The following is a 19,283-nucleotide window of genomic DNA, read 5'->3' on the forward strand; positions in this document are numbered from 1 at the left end:
GTAGTAAAACTTGCATTGACTTCCATGGGGCCTGGATTTCACCCTCTCAGTTTAGCTGCCTCCGTGTCACCTGTGCTCTGTATGTGAGTTGCTCTATTTGGACTCTGCTTGCTGGTTTGGCTAGTATGCTTATCTAGTCTCTTGCTTTTTTTTCCCTTTCCCCTGCCCCATCCATCCACTGTGCCGAGGACTTTAGTTATTTTTGTCTTGCACATTTTGCATTACAGAACTTCCGTTTACAACTGAAAAACTGGCTAAGTGATGCGTCTTATTGCATTTTTTGTTTTCCTACATGTCCACCTCAGGGCTTGGCCAAGGTTCTTTTAGCTATGCATCTTGTTGTTTAACAGTAGTATTAAAAAGTAAACATACTGTGGGAGTGTGGGAGTTGACATCAGAGTATTTCCTTGTGAACAGATACATTTAAGTACATCTTTAGGCCCCAGTCGTGCAGTCTGTGCTCACATGAGCAGTCACACTGAAGACAATGGGACTGCTCATCTGCACAAAGCAAGCAGGATCGGCACCGTAGTAGAGTCAAAATTCTCCTCCCAGGTCTGCAGGTGAATCCTATTTTCTGAATTGTGTGCTTTGTCTTTCTCTTTTTCCATGCCTACGGGTTCCAACACTTGTAGAATGAACAAAATAGCAGAGTTAGGATATGTCCTGCTCATCTGAAAGGAGAAAATCTGCTTTTTAGGTCACTTTCTCTCTCTCTCTCTCTCTCTCTCTTTTTTTTTTTTTTCTTAAAGTCTGGGGGCAGGTCTACACTTAAAACTCTGCAATGGCGCAGCAGTACTTTGTGAAGATGCTACTGTGCTGACAGGAGAGCATCTCTCATTGGCTTAGTTAATCACCTCCATGAGAGGCAGTAACTATGTCGATGGGAGAAGCCCTTGGGGATTTTTCACACCCCTGAGAAATGTATTTACACTTCTGTAAGTTTATAATGTAGACCTGGCATGGGACTTACTGAAAAGGAACTTTTCAAAATTTGAAAGACTGTGTTCTCTAAAATCTAGTTGGGATTTATTAACTTTTATGTCACTTTAAATTGAGGTTGAAAATTAATATCTCAGCCCTTTTCAGCTTCCTTGATTGAGGCAGTTATTGGGACGGTACTGCTCTGAAGGCATAGGGAGCACCACTCAGAGCAGTACTTAAGTATCTGCCAGGAAGAGGCCCAGTCTCTCTCTTTCTCACCTCCTACATCTCCACCATGCTGAAATCATGGAAGCAGGAAGTGGGGTGGAAGGAAATACCACTGACAAGTAGCTCCTAGGGAGCTGCTGGCTCTGGTACATCTGCAAAGCTACTGAGGAGGCTGGAGAAGTGTAGCTTTTCATTTCCTGAGGCACTCCACTGCAGTCTGCCTGTGTGTTTTCTTAGTGGCATATTGTAAAGGCTTCATTTACCAGCTTCTTCTTCCCCTAGATCCTGATAGTACCTTCATGATCCCTCCCCCTTACCTTTCTTTGCTTGTCTGGATTAGTGAAGAGAAAAGCAGAGGGTAAGGGAGCATGAAGAGCTGGTAAGTGAAGCCACTGGAGGAAAGCAGACAAGGAGTTGTGGGGTGTCAGGAGGTGAAAAGCTCCTCTTCCTGCTCCTTAGAAGTTTGCAGAAGGGCCAGAACTGGAAGCTGTCAGTGGCACATTTTCTTCCAGTTGGCATCCACCTCCTGCTTCCTACCCGCTACGTCCCTTGTCTGCCGCATGTTGGAAGGAGGCATGAACTAGGAGAAATGCTCTCTGCATACACTCAGAGACTGGGAGTTGAAGCAGGGGCTAAAATTTCTAAACTTGATCTCAGTTTAAACTAATTAAAAAAAATTCACATGAACATTTCAAGGGTCTTTCGAATTATGAAAGATGAGTATAACGTTCCTGGGAATTGTTGATACCAACACTGTAAAGTGGAAGTTTCACAGTGAGACCATATGTCAGATTCATCATTATGATTTAATTGCAGGGTGAAATAGAAGCGGAAAGGGAACAGCAAGGGGAAACAACCCTTATTTAAACACAAATTACTTTGGCAGTTATTCAGAAGGAATTAGAAAAAAGTGAAGGGCCATAATTTCAAAATGGGTGTCCCAGGAGCGCATGAAAAATATGCAGTCATGCATATCGGACTGTTTGGGGCATATAATTGCATATTGTACAATGTAATGACTTTTTGCACCTCCCTCCTTCATACATCATAGGACATACATTTTTAAGACTTGAACCAAATGGTAAATGGATTTATAGTTTGTCATTTACAAAAGACTACTCCTCATCCACACTTTATGATTCACCCCAAATAATGGTGACCTCTGAGCATAGAGGTAATCACAGACTGCTGCAATAAGATCCGAGACTAGTCTTCCATTACTCATATTACTACTATATTGCTAAGATTATTATTTGTGTAAAATATGCATTATGAAATATCACTAATAGCTAAAATTAAACTCCAGTGTCCAAATAATGTACCTGTTGTGATGTCTGTTCCTGATATGTATTGCTTATTCATTTAGGTCCTGATCCAAAGCCCATTGAAGTCAGTGCAAGTCTTTCCATTTCAGTAGGCATTGTACTAGGCTGAATTTTGTTAGAGCACAATTCTTTAATGGATTTCCCTGTCATTAGTGCAGATTAATGAAGCTTTGCTGTATCCTCCCTGTTTGAGAGCTCCTCTCTAAGGCATATTTAGCATCCTGTATGTCTATTTTGGTCTATTGGTTAAAAACAGTATATATTTTACAATACATACCAACTTTGAAAAGGTATATGATGTGCTAATGGGCCTAATTTAATCACTTTTTAAAGAGGATTTTCTTTTTATAATACTGTAAAAGCCTCTTTGGAGCTGTGTAACCTAAATGTAGGACTGTTGATCCTTTATCCATAAACATTGCACAATGCAAATCTCAATTGTTATGTAATGAAAAAGAGTGGGTTATGTTACACTTCATTGAAACTATATGAAATTGGTGTTCTGCCATCTATGAAATTCATGAACTTATGGAAATGTTAGCTTCTGACTGAGTTGGCAGGAAATGAATAAAAAATTATGCAACTTTCTGGAAAGGGCAACTTGCCATATATTCATTTCTCTTGCAACTCTTGATTTTTAAAAACCACAGCTGAAACTGTCCCTGGTGAACTTACATTTACATGCAGCTTCTCCCTTGCCTCTACTGCACATACCACTAGCATCATTACAAAAATGCATGCAGTGATTACTAACTACGTGTATGTTTAAAGTACTGCTAGTTATGTGATTTTATTGTCTGTCGGTGTTTGAATATGAACAAATAGATTTGCTATCACTAACTGATTTAGGTGCATTGTGGGCAGGCATCAAGACAGAAGGTGGATTGTCACAATCACAGTCACCTGGACAGACAGGATTTCTAAGCTATGGGACAAGCTTTAGCACGCCTCAGCCAGGACAGGCACCATATAGCTACCAAATGCAAGGTCTGTATACATATGTATTACCATTTATAGTATATTTCATTGTTCTATTCATTTTTCCTTTTAGAATAAAACAAATATCAATGTAGGGTGGGATTTTCAAAAGTGCCCAGCATTGGCCTAACTCCGCTCTCTTTGCTGTCAGGGATAAAAGTCCCACTGACTTTAATAGGAGTAGAATTAGGCCAACCCTCAGTGCTTTCGAAAATTCCACCCTTATGATTAAACTAGCATTTTAATGTAAATATTCTATTCTTATTATAACAAATAATTTTGTCTTCATAAATAGTGCACTAATGTGCTTCAGAGCATAGTACTGGAAAAAATTGTCATGATTATGAATATAGGAAGTGACAAGATTTAACTTAACACCTGAGTCTGTTTTCTCTATCCATAAAACAGGTAAATATTTTTTTGTCCCTTTCAGAGCCTTTGTCAGAGTTAATTAACATGTTTATAGTATTTGGAAGGTGTAAAGCTTTGTAAGTGCTAGCTAATATTGTCAATTAATTTTTTTCTAGATGCACTTATTTGTTTCTTTTAAATATGGCATTAAAACACATTTTTTCTATGTTATAAATGTAGCATGCATATTCCTACCTGTTATTCACTGACTGAGTGTGACTAGTTCTGGAATCTGACCATCATCTAGGCCAAAATTTTTATAAGTGGCCTCTCATTTTGAGTGCCCAACTTGGGACATCTTTGACCTGATTTTCAGAGATGCAGAGTACACACTTCTCTAGTTGCAGTTTGTAGGAGTTGTCGGGGATAAGCACCTCTGAAAAGAAGGGCCAGGGTGTCTCAGGCACCCAAAATTGAAGGCTGTTTCTGAAAAAGTTGGCACCAGTTTTTATGATACCTGTTACAGTTTCTAGATGTAATTAACTCTCTATCAGATGTTCTGAAGCAGACATGTATTGCTGGATTAACTGGACAGGGCTTCATTTATGTTTGACGGCTTTTAAGGAGTATTGATCCAACCCTTAGTTCAGATACAGCAGAGCAGCTGCAGTATTGAAAAGGTAATCATTTGACACATAGCTTCTTAAATATAGATCTAGGTACGCTGCATCCGAGCAGGCAGGAAACAAGACAGTACCAAATAAGTATGTTTACTTTTATCTATTTGGTAATTAAAAGTTTTCTATTCTGAATGTGAATAATCATAACCAGGTTATTGGTTTCACTGTCTGCTGATAGTTACATCATCAGAACTGAAGGAAACTAACTTGATTGCGTAAGAGCTCAAAATACTTACCAGTGATTTTACAAGCAACTCCCAGAAGGCAGATTCTATCAAGAAATCTTATAATCCATTCTCACTAGGAAATACTTGTGCTGAAGAACATGTTGTTGTTGTTAACAATTTGTATTTCAGTAGTGCCTTGGTGCCACAGTCATGCATCAGGACCTTGTTATGATAGGCAGTGTATCAATACCTAACAAAAAGACAAGCTTAGGGCCAAATTTTTATAGGTATTTAGGCATCTAACACCCATAGAAGCTAGACATATAGATACATTTAAAACAGTGGTTGCAGCACACCAGCTACCTAACCATTATTGAGTTTTTTGTAGGCATCGTAGCAGAGGATAACTTTAAGGCGGGTTTTGAGGGAGGGCAATGAGGGTGATTTTGCAGCTGTTTATGGGAAGCTCCATGGGAGAAAGTGAGAAGGTACTTGTTGGAAAATTTACAAATTGGTGATGGAAACTGGTATCATTGGCAGAGCGCAGGCAAGAGTCAACACTGCAGTAGTATATGGGAGATGATAGCTAGAGTGGGCATAGGCTCTGAAAGACCTTGAAAGTCATGCAGTGAATAGGGAGCCAGTGGAGGGATGAAAAGAAAGTGATGACAAGTTCGAAGTGATGAGTTGTATGGATGAAGAAGAAAGGCCAGATCCTAAAGATATTATCTAAGAAACAGCAGCAAGATTTAAAAACTGCCTGGATGTAAAGATCCAGAAAGCTGGATCAAAGACAAGGCCCAGATTATGAGGGTGAGTGACAGGGAGGATGGTGGTAGTGTCCAGGGTGACTAAGAGAAGAAAGGGTTTGAAGGAAAAGATTACAAGTTCTGTTTTGGCATGGTTAAACTTAAGATGATGGCTAGATATCCACAAAGAGATGTCAGAGAGGCAGGCCACAATTTTATTTTGACCAAAAGGAGAAAAGTCAAGAGTGCAGAGAGCGAACTATAAGTCATCAGTTAAGTCATGTTTGAATGAAATAACCCAGAAAGCAGGTAGACAGGGAGAAGAAGAGGATGCCAAGACTGGAGCCCTGTGGCATACCTACAGAAAGTTGGCGTGGAGTTGAGGGTGATCATCCAAATGAAATGCTGAAGTAGTTTTAGCGAGGTAGAGGAAAACCACAACCTTTCTAGTAATTTTGTTCTTACGGTTAGGACCTGTCTAAATGAACCCTTAGTTCATGATAGGCTGGGGTGTAAACCTATCTTACTAGCCTGAAATGCACAAAGTGTTTGTGTGGACCCTGCTACCATGCACCAATGGTTCCTTAGTATGCTTTGGTTTACCCCACTTTGAAAGCAGATTAGATAAAAGTGCACTAGGAACTGCTAGTGCATGTCAGCAGGACTTAGTGTAGCAGGCTTGTGTTGGGTAGAGTTACACCCCAGCTTGCTGCAAACTAAATGTTCATCTGGAAAAACCTGTTGTAAGAATAATATTTTACAGGATTTTTCTACACCATGTTTTCCTTGTCATTATCTTTTTAGTGTGTCTTTTAATTGGGTTAATTCTATATTTTTAAAAACTTGGTACTAGCTTAATTTTGGGGGGTATATCTGCATTGGTGAGAGGGCATGTAGTTAAGTGGTAGAGTGCATGTAGGAGTAGAGAGGTTATTTTACTTTGGTATTTGGTACTGATTTGACTGCTGCTGGAATAATGTGTCCTGTTCTGGTATCCACAATTCAAGAAGGATAGTGATAGATTGGAGGGTTCAGAGAAGAGCCACAAGAATGATTAAAAGATTAGAAAAGATGCCTTATAGTAATAAACTCAAAGAGCTCAATCTATGTATCTTAGCAAAGAGGAGGATAAGGAATGACTTGATTAGAATCTCTAATACTACACAGGGAGCAGATATTTCATAATGGGTTTGAGTCAAGCAGGCAAAGGTATAACAGGATCCTATGGCTGGAAGTTGAAGCTAGACAAACTCAGACTGGAAATAAGGTGTACATTTTTAACAGTGAGGATAATTAACCACTGAAACAATTTACCAAGGATAATGGTGAATTCACCATCACTGGCCATTTTAAAATCAAGATTGGATGGTTTTAAAAAAATATTTCCCATAGGAATTATTTTTGGGAAATTCTATGGCCTGTGCTACACAGGAGGCCAGACTAGATTATCACAATGATCCCTTCTGGTCTTGGAGTCTTTGAATCTATGAATTTTTCATTCTGACATGATAGGTGCTAGGAATAAACAGGAATGTTTGTTTCCCCTTCACAATTTTAGTTCTGGAAATTCAACAGCTTCAAGTTTTAAATTACTCTTCAAGGTTGGAATTAAGCTTCCCCACACAAAACCACAGTCGTCATTGTTTGTTCAGAGACCTCCAGAGTGGGAATGGATTTATTCCCCTTCCCCCCGTACGAATGCATGGGCAGGCTGCAGGTTCTCAAGGCATCCTTTCCACAGAGGCTGAAATAGCAGCTGCTACTGCTCCTCATCCCCTTAGTGTGGTTTCTGAACCACTGAATCAAAATTATAGACCCTTTGGCCTGCTCCATAAACAACCCACCAGGCTGGTGCCTCTGGTGGCATCCCTTTCTGTTACAGGTAGGGCTGCAAGATAACCCTGAACTGCTGGTGTGCCTGCACTGCCACCACACCTCCTCCCCCCCTCCCTTTGTGTCAGGATTACCACCCGCACCTGCAGCACATACATTGTGTGGAGGCCACTATGCTAGCCCTTCCCATTAGGAGCAAATATCACCTGAAATGTAGATATGTTGTAGTGCATGTGCGGGCAATTACACAATGCCTTGCCTGTCCATACTAAAATTCTGGCATGGTGAGTAGCTGAACAATAGGTAAGGGAAAAGCTGCCAACTTTGAAAATCATGAGGCATATGGCTGTGTGAGTATCCACACAGACATTATCTTGGTACTTGGGCTTCAGTTTGTTTTGAATTTTTCATCTTTACATTCAGAGGGGGGGATTATTTCTTCCTAACTACCATGCTTCTCACTCCGCTTTTGGTAAGTGTTCCGAAGTATGATCCTTGAGTTCTTACTCATGTAAGCAGTCTCATTGGAGTCAAAGGACCAGTCACTTGACTAAAGACTGTAGCCCTGAGCCCATAGTTTCTGAATTGATGGTACATGTGGGAAATGCTCAGTCAGATTAAATGGAGTAGGGAGAAGGCTGGGGGTGGTGGGTTTAGAAAAGTGTAAGGGAATCAAAAGCAGAGTGAAGGACCACACTTGCAGCTATGCAGTTCTGTTTAAAAATCAAAGAAATATAAGCCCTTGTCTGTATTTAATTGTGTATATTACTTTGTATCAATGTATCATTCAGCTGTAGTGGTGTTAAATTTATGAGTGCTGCTATTCTTTTAGTTACACAGGTTGTTGTGATTCAGACTATACTAACCAATGGGTTTGGGAATTCATCCATAAAAAAGTAAATGTTAAGGTATTTAGTTATTATTATGGAGTTTAAAAATATTGTGCTGGATGGACAAGCAGTTACTAGGGAAAATAGAGAGTTTGCCAAAGATTTTTAAACAGCATAAGGAAGAGAAAGAAACCTTGGGTTTAAATAGCCCATCTGGCCTTCATAGTGCAGCTCTCCAGGGAAAAGCCCAACTTCTGCCACATATATTGTGCCCTGATGATAGACATAGCCCATGGCAAGGAGGCTGATCAAGGAAAGCAAATGGACTTCTGTAGAAAATACACAGGGGAGGACAGCATCCTGCCTATTTTAGAAGTACTGGAGAAAAGTTCTACACATGGGAGCTGCATACTAGTCCCAGCAGGTTCCAGCATTCTTCATATGCTGACTGAGATTCCTCGCTTTAATGTGGGTCCTTGTTCTTTGCAAACTAGACCTTTGACCCACAATTTACAGCTTTTATCACATTAGAAATCCTATGGTTGGCCAGTTTGTTGCAGTAAGCCTATATATTTCATAAATATTCACAGTTCTTTGTTCATCTAATACAGGAACAGTATGCTCTGTGCCATGACACAACTGATTAAAAAATGTGGCAAAATTGAAGTATTTTAAAAACAACTTTTTAGGCCAGTAGCCCTGGGTGGCCCACACAGCAGTTTCTGAGAAACCTGTTTCATGTTTGTTATGGTCTGTGAGGCCCCCACCCCTCCTCTATAGGAGCCAATGCTGACCATAAGATGAAAGAGATTATTATTATTATTATTATTTTTTGGTGATATGTTGACCAGGGTGCAATTACTTTTTTCTTTTGCTCTTGTAAATTATCTGCCAACACACATTGTGAAAAGATAATGCAGTAACTAAAGAAGAACTTTTAAAATATGAGAGGCCCGGTACTTCTTTTTCAGAATAATTCGAATGACAAACCTATAATGCTTGTACATGTATTTCTGCATCAGTGAATTAAAAAAAAAAAAAAATCTTATTTCCCCTAACCGTGGCATTCATGGAAGTAAAAAAAGCTTGAAGACTTTTGCATTTTAAAAGATTTTGCATCTTCATTCTGACTCTCTGGCTTATGATAACGTAAAAAAAATAATTTTAAATTCTTGTATTTTTTCATTAGTAGTATTTCTCTGTACCTAGTGCTAAACATGGATGCAAACTCTTCTGCTGAAGCACTCTGATTTAGCTCACAGGTTTATGAGCATCTATCAACCACTGTGCAGCCGCACCAGTAATAGTGGAAAGTAATGAAGATTTATAGGAAAAAATCTAAATATTTCTTACGGTTACTGTCTCTTGCATTACATTCAGATTGTATTTTTACTCAGAACACGGTTGGACATCCCCCACACCCACTGTGTACAAGGTCTTCAGTGGCCATGGAGTATGCAAGTTTTTATTAACTTTCACAATTTAATTGTTTTAATATTTTTGCCCCATGATTTTGGGGATGTACATTGTTCCTGACATGGCTTATTTAAAAAAAAAAAAAAAAAAAAAAAAAAAAAAGGGAAGAGCAAGCACCCCGATCTGCACTCCTTGCAGTTAACATACATTTTAGATGTGAAGCCTGGAATTAGTTCAGAGTATGTTTTTATTTATTTTTTAATCTCATCATTATCTTTTTAACCCAAACCTGCAACAGCATCAGAGTCATCTAACCCAGGGGTTCTCAAACTGGGGGTTGGGACCCTTCAGGGGATAGCCAGGTTATTACATGGGGGGGTTGCGAGCTGTCAGCCTCCACCCTAAATCCTGCTTTGCATCTAGCAGTTATAATGGTGTTAAATATATAAAAAAGTGTTTTTAATTTATAAGCGGGGGTTGCTCAGAGGTTTGCTATGTGAAAGGGGTCACCAGTACAAAAGTTTGAGAACTAGTCTTCTCTATTGTTAAATCTCAGGATTATGTCAGTGTCTCAGTCAATTGCACCAAAGACTGTCTCACCAATTTGGAGGTTGCTATGATCTTGACCCATTTCAGCCAATAATGTAATGTGGCAGTGCTAGGGAGCAATGAATTTATACACCTCGCTCTCTATCTGTTTTCATTTTTCAACTTATTTCCTTATCACTTATTTGCTTACCCTAGGTTCTTCTCCCTAGATTGCAGTATATCTTTGTTTGCATTGTGTTTCAAAACTGATTTGAAGGAGGGGAGGCTATAAACAAATAATGCAGGTTAATGTGCAGCTTTTCTGCATTCTCATTTACCCCCTCTCAGCACTTCAGCAGTTCTGCCATATAACAGGCTTTCTGCAGCTCCTATAATTTCTCCCTATGTATCCACATGTCTCACCTCACAGCAGTGTTGCTGCTGGGTGCATAACCAGTGAAGGCAATCCATTTGGAATGGGGTTGCTGCCCTTCTTTTAGAGCCACGGCTCCTCAGATTAGACATTAAACATCTGTCTATGTTTGGTGGCTAGTGGTGAGGGAGTAGTTCGGTCTCTGTGTTCATTCAGTCTTTGGCATCTATGTTGATAGTTCATGTAGTATATTTATTTTTCCTGGTGTTATGGACAATAACCCCTTCATAAAAGTTTACTGCCCAAGGCTATCTGTGATCAATTAGTGAACCATAATGGCTTTCACAACTGGACAAGCTTGTAAACTGCTTAGAGCAGGGACTGAGTCTTCCTCTGTGTTTGTAAAGCACTGAGAACAATGTCAGTTCTCAATCAGTGACAACGTTTGGCCTGATTCTGTGATGTGCTAAGGACCCACAACTCCTATGGACCTCAGTGGGATTTGTACGTGCACAGCACCTTTCACAATCAGGCTTATGGATACTGCAATATTATTTAAAAAAGAACTTTAAAAGCTCATTACTTTGTTAAGTAAGAACATAACTGGGTCAGACCAGTTGTCCATGTATCTCAGTATTTTGTCTCCCACAGTGACCAGTGCCAGAGCTTCAGGGGCAGTGTACAGAACAGGGCAATTGGAGTGATCTACCCCTGTCTTCCCCTCCCTGCTTCTGGTAGTGAGAGGTTCAGGGTCACCCAGGGCATGGGGCGGCATCCCTGACCATCTTGACTAATAGTCATGGATGGACCTATCTTCTATGAACTTATCTAGTTCTTTTTTTAACCCATTATACTTTTGGCCATCACAACATCCCATGGCAATGAATTCCATAGGTTAATTGTGCATTGTGTGAAAAAGTATTATAAACCATCTGCCTATTAATTTAGTCAGGTGCCGCCTGGTTCTGGTATTGTGGGGAGGGTAAATAACCCTTCTGTATTCATTCTTTCCACAGTATTCATGACCTCTACCATATCCCCCCTTAATTGCCTCTTTTCTAGTCTTTTTAGTCTCTCCTTGTATGGAAGCCATTCCATACTCTTGATCATGTTTGTTGCTCTTCTCTGAACTTTTTCCGGTTCCATTATATCCTTTTTTGAAATGGGACAACCAGAACTGAACACAGTATTGAAGGTGTGAGCATATCATGGATTTATATAGTGGCATTATGATATTTTCTGTCTTGTTTTTTTATCCCTTTCCTAATAGTTCCTAACATACTGTTAGCCTTTTTGACTCCTGCTACGGATTGTGCTGAAGTTTTCAGACAACTATCCACAGTGATTCCAAGGTCTCTTTCTTGAGTGGTAGCAAATAATTTAAAACTCATCATTGTATATATGTAGTTGGGATTATTTTTTCCAGTGTGCATTACTTTGCACTTGTCAATGTTGAGTACATTAGGTCTGACAGGCATTATATGAAACCAAACCAAAGATATTTCTAAATTTGATCCCATTCCATTCTGTGAATTACAGGTGTTCCATCAGATTCATTTTTCCTCTTATACAATAACTACATAATGAAATATAGGGGTCAAAAATAATGAATTATCACTTTACCTGTTTCTGCATGTTTAGTATTGATGACAACCAAAGTGATCAACATATGGGAAGTATTACAAGTTTGCTGTGATGGAGTTATTTTCAGATAGAGTGTTTTAGTAATTAACATCATCTTTCATTTCATTTCAGGGAGCAGCTTTACAACATCATCAGGATTATATGCAGGAAATAATTCACTCACAAACTCTACTGGATTTAATAGTTCACAGCAGGTAAATTTGTAAATAAAATTAAACAAACGTTTGACAAAACTGTATTTCAATCTAGCAAGTCACTCAATGCTTTCCCCTTCAAAAATATTAAGCTCAGTAGATTTTGCTAAGAAAGATAGTGTCATTTCAAGGGAATTTTTTTCCTACTTTTTATCTCATAAAAGAACTCGCTGCATGGTTATTTTTCACATCTGTTTACATAACTGCAATAATATATCTAATAATATTCTGTTTGTGAAAGAAAATTTACTAAAAGTATGTGAAATTTAGGTTTACTTTTACAGTCTCATGTTTGTCAGCTCTACTGTGTACAGTCCAGTGAAGACAGTGGAACTCAGACATGTGTTTTTACTTATATTTTGGAATGTATACTAAAAAGTAGCAAAACCTTGAAAGAAAACTCTGATGTTGCTTTTTGTCTGGTAGGAATATCCATCTTATCCTAGTTTTGGCCAGGGTCAATATGCACAGTATTATAATAGTTCACCGTACCCGTCACATTATATGACAAGCAGCAACACCAGCCCAACACCACCTTCCACAAATGCAACATACCAGCTTCAAGAACCACCATCTGGCGTCACCAGTCAAGCAGTTACAGATCCTGCAGCAGGTAATTACATGGATTTTATTATCCCTATGGGCCACATTTCTGTTAGTTGAAAGGTTTGGGGTTTTGGTTTGGTTTTGGTTTGTTTTTTTTGTTTTGTTTTGTTTTTTCCAAATCTTTAATGTATGGTATCTCTTGCACAGATTTTGATAGAGCACTGGCTAAGAAAATTTAAGATGAATTTTTAAATAAGGTTTTCAAGAGAAATACACAGTAATTTTTATTTATTTGCAATATTACTAATACTTTTTTTAAATTAGGGTTAAGGGAAAGCCTTTATACTGGGCCAAGTTCTGAATCCCTTATACTCAGTGTTTACTTAGGCAAATCCCATTAATTTTGTCTGAATAAATAAATAATGAGTAAAACCAAAACCAAAAAGGCCTTCAAGATTTAGCCCACTGTACACTTAGAAAGATTGTCTTTATATTGCACATATTATAACCAAACCCATAATAATTTTTTTTTTTTTTTGCAAGCTTGAGTCAAACTGGGCCAGCTGTTTTTAAAAATGAAGAGTAAAAAAAATGCCTTTTTCATTATTATGAAAAAAGGTGTCGTCCCCCCCCCCCCCCCCAATATCTCAAGCATATCAATAGTAGATGGCAGAAGCTTGAAATTTCTCAGGGTAAAGTTCCTAGGTTGCAGATGTGCTTCTCAGTGGTGTGGTAAAAATCCCGTTGTAATTTGGCAAAGTTATAAGAGTTCTTAAAAAACATACTTTGCACATGCACTATGGATTTGGTAATGTGATCTCTTAATGTGAGCTGCCAGCATTCTGTCGGTTTTGTGCATGAATCCATAGCTTAAGAAAATGTAGGGAGTGCTGTGTCTTTCTGTACAGTTAGTGAAGGTGAGCTGGGAAGGAAGCAGGTTACAGAAGGAGACAGGACTCCTTCTGTACAGTTAGTGAAGGTGAGCTGGGAAGGAAGCAGGTTACAGAAGGAGACAGGACTCTTTCTGTACAGTTAGTGAAGGTGAGCTGGGAAGGAAGCAGGTTACAGAAGGAGACAGGACTCTTTCTGTACAGTTAGTGAAGGTGAGCTGGGAAGGAAGCAGGTTACCGAAGGAGACAGGACTCTTTCTGTATAGTACATGTGAATGTGTATGGAAGGCAGCAGGATTCACCTATTTTTTTTTTTTTTTTTTTTTTACTTATGCTTTGGTTTGGTTTGTTGTTTAATACTCTCAATGGCTCACTGACATATAATGTTATTAAAAAAAATCCCCCTTACTACAAACAAACAAACAACTTTTATTAAAATATATTTACCATATAATTCTGATTCAGTAAATAGTTTTTTTTAAATTGCATTGGGAAAGTATAGACTGTTTGTTGCTTTTCTTTTTAAAAGTGATGTTCCCAGTTAAAACAAGGGACCTAGCCTGCCTTACTTAAAATTAGTGGCACAATCAAAGCTTGGTTTAATATTTAATAATATCATTTTCAAACAGTACCTCCACAAGTCTTGGCAAGGTCTTGTGTCAGCTGCTTTTTTAAAGAGCCGTGTCTAGCTAAAGTCTCGCTGAGAAATGAGGAATTGTCTGAGGTACCATAAGGCAGCAGTTCTCAAAGTGGGTCTATGAACCCTTTCAGGGGGTCCACAGGGCCCCGTGGCTAAAACCCAGAGCCCCAACACCTCTCCCGGGGTTGAAGCCCTGATTCCCAGCACCACCCGCGGGGTTGAAGCCGGGAGCAGCAGGGCTGAATTCTGGAGCCCTGGTGCTCCTCATGGGCCAGAAGCCCTGAGCCCATGGGCAGAGTTGGGGGACGTGGAGATGTTGCCCCACCCCAAACTACAGTGCAAGAGCAGGGCAGTCCCGGGGCACTCCACTCCCCACCCTCCACCTCCTTCTCTCCGTGCCCCCTGGCCAGGTTGGAGGCCGGAAGCCAGAGCCGGGCAGTTCAGGACAGCTGCTGCTCTGGCTGGTGCCATGGAGCAGGCAGCCACCGTGTTCCTTCATCTCCTGCTGCTGCAGGGGGTTGAATCTGCTCCTCAGTCGCCTTTTCTCACGCAGCTGGTAAGAGATGCTTGGGCCGGGGGACCCGGCTCTGTGGCTGGCAGAGCCCTCGGGGAGCATCTACCACAGGGGGAGCCCTCCTGGCACACAGCCCCTAGCTAACTGCCTGCCCACACACAGCCCCTAGCTATCTCTCTCCCTGCACCCTGAGATACCCCCTTGTCCGCATACAGCCCTTAGGTACCCCCCTCCCTGCACCCTGAGCTACCCCCCTTCCCTCACTCAACCCCTAACTACCCGCTCCCTGCCCCTTGAGCTGTTTTCAAACTTTTTGAGCTGAGCTCCCCCACCTTTGAGTTATAATTTTTGATTGTGCCGTGCCCCTCCCCCCCACAACCCAGACGGGGGTGGCCTGCTGAGGTAAGTCAGGGGGTGGAGGTGGCACTACCTCCTCAGACCCCGCCAAGCGGAGCCTGCTCGACGCCTGCTGGCCCCTGCCCACCCAAAATAGAAGTCAAACTGCACGTATGCCCAAGGCGCCCCCCGCCCCCCCAAGGCCCTGGAGTTTTTGTAGCATGTTCTGGGGGGCCCTCAAAAAGAAAAAGGTTGACAACCCCTGCCATAAGGTGTGGTCTATAAACTTGTGTGGAAAAGTAATTCTTGGTGTAGCTTTCTTTACAGGGATGGCCTGTGTCCTCTGTCCGGCCCCCTTTCTGCTTCTCTTTCACTCTTCGACAATGGAATCCATACATGTGGTTGCATTTGTTACCAGCCCTGCCATTGCTCCACAGTATATCCTTTGTTCCACTTGCTATTCTTCCCTCTTGGGTGTGATAAGTTGACAGGGATAGCTTTGCAATTGAAATATTTGTGTTATGGATTTAATGACTATAGGCAAGTTTGTAACTCATCCTAATCCCCTACACAGGGGAGTGAGGGGGCTGTGTCACAGGTAGCAGCGAAGGAAGGAGAGAAGCCTCTGCAGGGTAGGGTGACCAGATGTCCCAATATTATCGGGACCATCACAATATTAGGGGCTTTGTCTTGTATACATAACTGTACCCGCTGGAAAAAAAAGCGTCCTGATTTTTCACACTTGCTATCTGGTCATCCCACTGTGGGCCTCTAACCCCTTCTTGTGCAGGGGCAGGGCATGAATGGAGTCTTGTCTCTGAGCTTGCCAGGAAAACTGAGCTGGTATGGCAATAGAACAAGATATAGGGCTAGCACAGGTTGTTTTCCTTCCTGCTCCACCTTGAAACAAGGAGGGAATCAGGATCCAAGCGGTGACTCTGAGTCACAATTTAGATCCTGGCCAAAGGCAGCGCAACTTTGAACTGCCCCTTAGTCGGGGCTTATGGCATGCCTCAGTTGAACCCCCATAGTATTTTAAAGACACATTCATGTGGGTATGTAGTGCCCCAATGTGCTAGGCAATTCAGAGAATGTAGAAAAGACATGGTCCCACTTCTGAAATGCTTACAGTCTAAGCTCGCAGTTGTACAGCGTGTGCATGTGCTTAATTTCACTCAGATGAGTAGTTCTTTTAAAGTCAGTGTGACTGTTCACACGGATAAACACTTGCAAAAAGGTTGCAATTAAGATTATGGGGTGGCTTATTCATGTACATACACATCTTTTTGGGTCTACTGCATTTTAAAAATGAAATTTTGGGAGGTGGAGCAGGGATGGAGTACACAGCTGCAGCATTGGAACTACACCACTGTAGCACTTCAGTGTAGACACTTCTTGCACCAACAGAAGAACTCTTCTATCGACCTAGCGCTGTCTACACCAGGCGTTAGGTCGGCTTAGCTATATCACTCAAGGGTGTGGATTTTCGAGGTAGCTAGGTCGAGCTAATTTTTTATGTACACCGTGCCTCATTCTAGAGCCACTGAAGTGTGAACAGCATGTTCCTGTCCTGTATGCAATCCCTGGAGTGTTTAGGCAAGTCATTACTAGAGCAACTGTGTAACAGGAGTATTAATTCTAAAACGTTTAAAATCTCTTGAGGGAAAAGCATAATTTTAAAGCAGCTACAGTTTAGAAAATGACTAATTTCTGTTGAGTTTTGATATTTAAGTTTACTTTGGAAACATTTTCTCTCCCATATCCATCTATCATCATAGTTTGTGACATAGATATCCTTGGTTTGTGCAGTTCTCAATTAACTTTTCTATATTTTATACTGTGTTAAATAATTTAGTTTAGAAATAGTGAGTAACTCAGAGTTATCCTCCTATCTTACATGAAACCACAATCATAATTTATTAAGTTACATTTCCAGGAAGAAAGAGTTGCATTATTCTTGAGATTGGCCCCTATGAGATTTTCCTGGTTTCCATAATATAGTATGTTTAAAAGATATTGCAGGTTGTTTTTATATTGCTCACACACTGCAACATCAAACAATAATAATAATAACTCAATTAGCCTGCTAAAATTATTCTGAACCACAGGTTACTGTTTTATCTCTATAGGCTAAACATTTTTTTCTTTAGTACCATGCCATGCTCAGTGCTGCAAAATAAAAAGCCACTATGACTCCTTCTCCTTATCAGATTTCATAACAGTAAATCAGAAGTAGTTGAGTGAACCAGAGCCGAGAGTTCATATAGGCAAAGCCTTTCCATAATAACTGAACAGAAACATATGCTGTAGTGTGAAGTTCTATGCTATATTTATAGCACATTAGTAATGTTTTAATCTTATTTATTGATTTTTTTCCATAAACATAAAAGATTAAATATATAGTATATAGATGTAGGAGGGAAGTACAGTATATACATAGAACATAAAATATTTATAATATGACTATGTAAGGGAAAAATGGTATTACGTACAATAATGAGGGGCATAGAGAAGGTACATTGGGTGCTCCTATTTACCTTTTCTCATAAACAAGAAGGCATTCAATTAAACTGAAGGCAACAAATTTAAAACCCAATTAAAGTAAATATTTCTCACAACACATAATTAACTCAAGGAACTCATTGCCACAAGATAGCTTGAGGACAAATATAAAATATATAGAGATAGAACATCCATAGTTATTTTCAGTAGGATTTTAAAAAAATAATTTAGAAGAGAGAAAACATTGACTGATTGGTAGTAGGAAGAAACTTCTTCAGTAGGTAGTACCTTTCCATTACAAGGTTTCTTGCACCTTCTTTTGAAGCTGCTGAAAGAGAGAAGATTCTGAGATAAATGGACCACTGTGCTGATTGTCTGGGAAATTCCTGTACTTTTGTTAACACAATAAATGTAAAATTATGACAGAATGATATATGCTAAGTCGAAGACTAGCTGGAAACTTAAAATAAACTGGAGCTAACACTAACCAGATAGTACTAGTATAATTTAGTCAAACATCCATGCTATAAGCAAATAGACAAATATTTTAAATTTAGATGACCCCCAAATTAATGGTTACCCCAAAGAATTTACATTTACAGTTTAAAAAAAAAATCCTAAATTCTCTAGTCTGACCACCTGCATAACACAGGTCATGGTGTTTCCCTGTATTGACTTGGCCCCCATTGTGCCCCATTCCTCTAAAAGTACCCACACAGATCACCATCCATCCCGGATTTGGGCCATAGTGTTTAGTATTTTCTACCCAATAAGCTTGACTGAACTTGTCTGTTGTGAAAGTAGAAACATATCTTTATTACACTGACACATACACACCCATGCACACTCCTTTAGATATGTTTTCTCTTATCATTTACTAAATCTTCATTTACATTTTCCCCATGTTATCCATCCACATATACTTGTTATCTTATTTAGGACAATCGGTATGTACCCAAAAAACAATAATTTACCATCTTGGGCAGCTAGGCTCTATGGTCAGAATTTTCAAAAATTAGGTACCTGAAGTTAGATGGCTAAATAAATTTTCAGAGGTTCGACTCCAGTTGAAGTCTATAGGAAATGCAAGTGTTCATCACCTCTGAAACTCATGCCCCATCTCTAGAAAGATTTGGTTCTATTTGTGTTATTGAACAAATGTCTGTTGTTGGGTCAGAACACTTTTAACACGGATTTACTGTATTTTTTCCTTTTTTTAAAAATTTACAGCTACTAAAAAATTAACGGTGAATGTCAGTTTAAAAGTAGAGAAGAAGTATTATTTGAAAGCATGTATTTGCATTAATATATTATAATGTATTACTTATGATGTCATCTCCCAGGAAGAAGACTGTTTTCAGTCAAAATATTAATTTGAATATTATGTTGGAATGTACTATATAATGGAGTTTATATTGGAATGCACATGCCAGCTATTGTTTAGGAAATTACATTTTTAAAGTTTAAATTAAATAACTGTATCCAACAATGACTTCTGTGTTTTGTTCAAAGATTACATATCTGCTTTATACAGTTGAATTATTTTTATAGTTCAACATGAAAATAATCCGATTTCAGACTTGAGTCCCTTTTGGAGATTCTCTCATATGGTTTAACATTGTATATTTTATTCTG

The 19,283-nt window shown here is 39.6% G+C and overlaps 1 protein-coding gene across 8 annotated transcripts in view; it reads left to right on the top strand.

Moving 5' to 3' along the window:
- EYA1 (EYA transcriptional coactivator and phosphatase 1) overlaps positions 1 to 19,283 on the top strand; it is a 121,586-nt gene that overhangs the window by 35,167 nt on the left and 67,136 nt on the right. For 4 of the 8 annotated variants that reach the window (XM_065397612.1, XM_065397613.1, XM_065397608.1 and 1 more), the window contains 3 exons: positions 3,342 to 3,464; positions 12,138 to 12,220; positions 12,647 to 12,833. In XM_065397612.1, coding sequence (XP_065253684.1) covers positions 3,342 to 3,464; positions 12,138 to 12,220; positions 12,647 to 12,833 — 393 coding nt within the window. Of the gene's footprint in view, positions 1 to 3,302; positions 3,465 to 12,137; positions 12,221 to 12,646; positions 12,834 to 17,123; positions 17,133 to 19,283 lie in introns of all 8 variants that reach the window. The other 4 variants (XM_065397607.1, XM_065397611.1, XM_065397614.1 and 1 more) reach the window with 3 other exon arrangements.

Source organism: Emys orbicularis, chromosome 2 (assembly GCF_028017835.1).
Source record: "Emys orbicularis isolate rEmyOrb1 chromosome 2, rEmyOrb1.hap1, whole genome shotgun sequence".
In the NCBI taxonomy this organism is placed as follows: Eukaryota; Metazoa; Chordata; order Testudines; family Emydidae; genus Emys; species Emys orbicularis.